A 6,033-nucleotide genomic window follows, 5' to 3' on the forward strand; every position below is an offset into this window, starting at 1 on the left:
CCGAATACCGAGTATATACTGGAAATATACCAATCATAAAGTACAAATAAAGTCAATTTGATATTATATTACATTATATCGAGACGGTCAATATTTGCAATATTGTCCAAATATACCATCGATACGGTATATCTTTAACTTGATAGTATAATTTTATACTATTAGATGTGATTACATGAGCAACCAAAGGTTTTGCGCCGCAGCAGTTCATGCGTGCCCTATGTCTTATAGTGACAACTATCAGGCAAGACTGCATCGTCCGTTCATCATTGGTCAATATGTATAAGGACATAAATACTGTATGAAGTAAGATCTGACATCTTCAAACAATACAGTAGTGGTATTTGCTAGCATAAAGAATATATCAATTTTTGGACTCGGATTCATCTTAATTCATAAATAAGATTTTGTATAATATTTAAACATTTCAGCCTCGACATGTTATCGTTAAAATGTTTGTCTTTTCGTCAAATAACAGTTGTGTTAATTATTTAGCTAGGCTATTATTAATTTGGAAGTTATTAATAGTGCGTAAGTAAATTAAAATAAGAAATTAAGCTGCTACAAAATGAAAAACAAATTTATTGAAAACAAAAATCAACTTTATAAAATTACATATTTAAGCTACGTATAAACAAATACGTCTACAAAATAGCAACAATATATAAATGTAATCGTATGATATATGTATGTATGTATGTATGTGTATAAGTTGGCCAATTCGTTGGCTAGTTGAATCAAATGAATTTTTGGGTGGAACAAATATTTTGGAGTAGTTAATTTAATGTTTGTATTTGTGTTTTGTTTGTTTGTTTATTGAAGAGTATGAGTTGTATAATTATGCACACAATATGAATTCTATATATAAATATTAAGTGAATACTTTGGATTTGTTCTTATGCTAAGCTTACAAATAGGATGATCTTGTAAATGTTATTCAATAATATAGGCTCTGCCTACGTATATATAATATTTATAATTATATAATGAATATTATTTATAGCATTTGTACATGATAGTTGAGCAAAATAGCTCTAAATTTATTGCCAAATTCTTTGGCAAGCCATAAAGAGCAATTTTCCAGTTGAGATGTAAGATATAAGCAAATTTATGAACTATTGGGAATATATACAAAATCAATTTCCAAAAGCGCACAAATTAGCCAAAGTTTGGGTTTTAACTTTTTATACAAAGGGTGTTCCACTGGTCGAATTAAGGACATTTGTTTTGGCAAAGCCACGAAAACAATGAACACAATAAGCTCAACAATTTAAATAAAGCTTATTATAAATGGTTTTAGGGCCTGCGTGACAAAATTCAACGTAACTCTGCTTACAAATAGTTTCATATATATTAACAATTAAATATATATAAGAGGGAGAGTTGGGAAATTGGGGAAATAAGCAGAGTGACGTCAAGTTTTGTTTGATAACAAATTTTACGCACAACCACAAAACAGTTGAGAGTAAAATTTACAAAAAGGGAATTTACATAATTTATAGGAATTGAAATTTCATGGATTTTTCAAAAAACGTGTGTCTAGGTTTGTATAGTTGGTGGTTGTTGTGTTAAGAACTAATCACTTAGTTTATGGCATTTCTCACTAGAGAAATCTAAAAAGTTTCATATAGCTCGTACTTAGCGCATGTTATTTAATTAATATCTATTTTGTTCTATCACTAGTACTGGTTAATAGTAGCTAGCATTAATCTAGTAATGTTAATATTCGCAACTTTCGCCCTTGCACTGCACAGTTATTTTTTCGTTTTGCTTAATTTAAAATATTTACTTAGAATTCTATATTGAATTGAATGTAAAAAATCGAATTTTCGCAGTGGCTTAAAAAATAAAATTACAAATTGCAAGTGAGTTGAATTGATAGATCGAATATAGCTGCAACTAACTCTTGGCATTTCATAATATTATTTGGTACATTGCAACTAACTATTCAATTGTTGCGCTGACGCTTTAACAGGCTACCAAATTGTGATCCAATGCTGGCGCTACTACTGCTGGAGCCGGAGCTTGTACGCATACGTTTGGCGGGTGAGATTTTCTTTGGCGCCTGGGCCAGACGCTTGCGTTCCTTCATGAACTCTGCAAAGGAAGAGAAAACGAAAAAATGTTAACGTTGGTTATTGTGAATTGGGATTAAAGTCAGCTGGCAAACTGAGCAGGGTCAACTATCCCTATACGATGATGATGAATGAACAGCAGGCGCCGCCTGTTTTTGCACATTTTGATTTTGAATTGTGGCACGTGGCAGGGGCACTGCCAAGGGTTGGTGCAACACACAAGGGTAGCAGACTGTAGACGGTAGACAAACAGACGGCAGCCAGACGGTTTCAGGTAGCACGCTGTGATCACCGCATGCCAAGTGAGAGCAGCAGTGAATGTTGCATAGCTGCATAAATTACACGCCCCGGCGCCGCAGCATTTTTTGGGCAGGCTGCACAAAAGTACAGCTCGATGCAAGCCCTGACCAAGCCAACCCGCTTGCAATGCGGGCTGACCAGAACAGAGCTGACACTTTTTTATTATGTTAATCGCAATATTCAAAGTGACTAAAGAACCTACAAAAGCAATCAGCGGCAGCAATTGCCGATAGCGGCACATTGTGTGTGTATGATGCAGTTGCTCGGCTTGGCTCGGCTCGGCTTTTGTCTTTGTATCTGCCTCTAATGAGGTCAACCGATGGCAGAGCTGCGCTTGGCACATCTGTTAACATTTACAGCAAGCCCGCATGCAATGATCACATTTGGGAAATCAACCCCCGCGACGCAGGCGCAGGGATGTTGCGTGCATTGACTTCGAGGGGGGAGCGCAACAAAACAGCTGCAGGCAACAATACTCAGATCTGGCTTGTCTATAACCCAACCCCATACTACAATATGAAATCACATAAAAACAGAGCTAATTATATATTGGATTGGAGGAACCTATAATTTTGGTTTTGAAAGCGATCAACGCCCCCGCCAAAACACAAGTAAAGGGTGAACATCTAGGGCTCAATGTTGAATGTGTGCTCGAAACGCAGTACTGAAGGTTTCAATATAGAGTCGAATAGTAATTAGTAAGTAAGGATAAATATTAATTAATCATGAGTTTAAATTCTTCAGACCTCATTCTGCTATAGACTACAATATCGAACCGAATATTATATCTTGTGGGAAGAATTCACCCACCCTAGAAAGCACAAACTAACTTTAGTTGTGAACTATGGAAATTGGTAACGTTCGATGTGCAATCAGGCGCAACGCTGGGAAAGGACACGCATGGTCGCATAGATCGAGGGACTGGTTATGGGAAATGCCTCTTCGAGAGTGCTCACCTGTGATTTTGAGCTGTCGCTTGCGTTGCTGCGTCGACGTTGATGATGAGGAGGAGGAGGCGGCCAGTAGAGCTGCAGCAGATGTAGAGGCGGCCAGTTGCATCGACTCGTTTTGCGAGTCGTACTCATTGTCTGTGTTCGAATCCAGCGATGAATTGGCCAAATTCTCACGATCAGCACGCTCATTTAACAGCACATCCATATCACTGGGCAGCGCAGAGTCGCTGGCATTGGCATTGGAGCGCACGTGGGCAGCACGGGTGAGTGTGTACATTTGAGGCGCAAATGTGGATTCCTGTGAACTGACTCGCTCCCAGATGAAACTGCCATTGGCGCTCAATGGACGATCGGCACGAAAATCAAAGCCCCACTTTTGTGTGGCCATTTCCTGATGACGTTCCAGCTCCGCATTGAAAGGTCTAAGGTAAAGATCGGGTTAACTTAGTTTGTACTGTTCAAAAACCATTGCAATTTGTACTTACGATTTTGTGGTTTCCACCAATTTCGCTGGAGTTGGGCCAAACAGATTTCGCTTGATGCGCTCCAAGTTGCGAGTAACGCCTGGGCTGCCACTCATTTTGCAGAGCTCGCTCAGCACAGGGTTGAAGACGCGTGCACTGACCATGTTGTCGTTGTTGCTTGGTTATTTTGTTATTTGTTTGTTATTTTCCTTTTGGGCTGCGACGCGACGCAGTTTTGCTGTCTCTGCTTTGGCCACTTGTTTGCGAATCGCACGACCAAGTGAAATGTCAAACTTTTCGCGCCAAAAACTTTTGTTTTTCTGTGCTCGCCTGTACGTATTTCGCTGCCCAACGAAAAGAGGGGCGAGCTCACTGACAAAACACTCACACGCACACACACAACACGTTAGTCTCCAAAACGCGTTGCGATGAGTGTGAGAAGCAAGTGAGCACAAACGTTTGCTGCTTGGTGTGGAGCACGCTCACGATGTTGTCGAAGTATCGTCGTTTTTTTTTAGCACTTGCTTTGCAAGTGAAATTTTGTTGTTTTTGCAGTCGATTTGTTTAGAATTGTAATATAAACAAATTTCTTCGTCTTGCTTATTATAGTGCTCAACACTTTTAATATGTGATTTTCACTTTTCGTTTTGTATGGCCCCAAAAAGCCACTCACGCAATCCAAAAAAAACTGACGAGTTGAGACTTCCCAAGAGCAGTCGTATATGTTTTTGGGTTTGCACTTTAACTGTTTATATTTTTTGTTTTTTTAATTATCGATTACAACTTCAAACGTTGTAAATACTTTTTTATATCTTGTAATTCACGTCTTGGAATATTTTATTTAACTGCTGAAGTAGAAATATTCTCAGTTCGAACGCACTATCGAACCTAACTCAGCGAGCAGAAAAACAAAACTGAAATTGTATAAACGAATGAACAACCGTTGTTAACCAATTGTGATATTCATATGTTCTCTGAGAGAGCATACTTTTACTCTCTGTTTCGATGATACTCCACTGATGCGCAGTCCGCACTTTTTTTGAACGAGTGACTGAGTGAGAGGATAAAGCGCTGACTGAAAACAGCTAGAAATCAGTCAAAAGTAATATATGTAGATACAGCCGTTTTTCTCTAACTGCATCGAACGACCACCACTGGCGGTCTCTCTCTCTCCCGCTATCTCTCTCAGAGAGTCGGGCTCTCACAAGTGAACGTGTAGAAAACAACCACAAAATGAAATGTCAAACAACCACCACAGCGTTGCCATACAACGGAGGCGAAGTCGACGCAGCAACCCTCGATTTGAAAACGATCGAAGAGCAGCGCTGCTGCACCGTTTGTATATTTACAACTACTCTTTCTAAAGCTGAGAACTTAAAATAAAACAAGAAATTTGACATAATATGATAACAGCAACTACAAGCTGCCTAGTTTTTAGCACAATAAGATGATTGGGAAATATAAATGCTCTATTAACCACTTTACTCCCAACCATTTGTCCAAAAAATGCCCAATAAGAACATGCACTATTCGAGGTGACCCGATCGAGTGTTGTTGCTGGCCCGGTTGGAGCTGTACTTTTGGTGCATGCGATGAGTAGATAAAAATGTTTTGGCTTCGGTTTGTTTAACCTGAAACTGGATTTTTTTTGTGTTGCTGCCACGCAAAGCGAGTTGAAATTGAATTTGGGGCAATGCAGACATACATTTTCACTTTCCTATTGTGTCTTGGGGCTAGATGGGAAACTCGGAAAAGTGCAGTAGGACATACGAAATAGAGTGTAGAGATAACAAAAATCTTTCTAGTCATTTAGCTTAATACCGTTACTTGCAGTATAAATTTAAAATATAGAAATTTCCCAAGCTTTATGTTCAGCATTATAAATGTGCAAAATCGTAAAAAATTAAATTACATAGAGTAAAGGTAATAAAATACGATTTATGCTGTTTGCACAAATGCAATTAAAGTGCACAAAAAGCGAATAAAAAAAGTCATAGATCGGTTCAAAACTAAAGACATCATTTGGACTTCAACAAATAATAGAAAGAATACAAGAAAAAATACTTTGGTTTTCCTATAAAAAAGAAAATAATTAAAACCATGCCTCGAGTGCAATCACCCCAAAAAGGCAGCCAGGAAGCGATCTACCGATCGATTAGGCAGCCAAGTCTCGATTTCTGACTCGACTCCTTCCCTATTTTCAAGCAGACACACCGCAGAGACTGTTTATGGGACACACCC

General features: G+C 38.6%; 1 protein-coding gene across 1 annotated transcript; it reads right to left on the minus strand.

Annotated features, from left to right (window-relative positions):
* Positions 1 to 617: 617 nt before the first annotated feature.
* On the minus strand, positions 618 to 4,703 carry LOC132791506 (cyclin-dependent kinase inhibitor 1). The gene is made up of 3 exons (XM_060800455.1): positions 3,814 to 4,703; positions 3,332 to 3,750; positions 618 to 2,097 (listed from the first exon to the last, which is right to left on the minus strand). The coding sequence occupies exons 1-3, from the start codon at positions 3,954 to 3,956 to the stop codon at positions 1,949 to 1,951; spliced, it is 711 nt and encodes a 236-aa protein (XP_060656438.1). The 5' UTR covers positions 3,957 to 4,703; the 3' UTR covers positions 618 to 1,948.
* Positions 4,704 to 6,033: the final 1,330 nt, after the last annotated feature.

The sequence above is a fragment of the Drosophila nasuta genome, chromosome 3 (genome assembly GCF_023558535.2).
Source record: "Drosophila nasuta strain 15112-1781.00 chromosome 3, ASM2355853v1, whole genome shotgun sequence".
Lineage (NCBI taxonomy): Eukaryota > Metazoa > Arthropoda > Insecta > Diptera > Drosophilidae > Drosophila > Drosophila nasuta.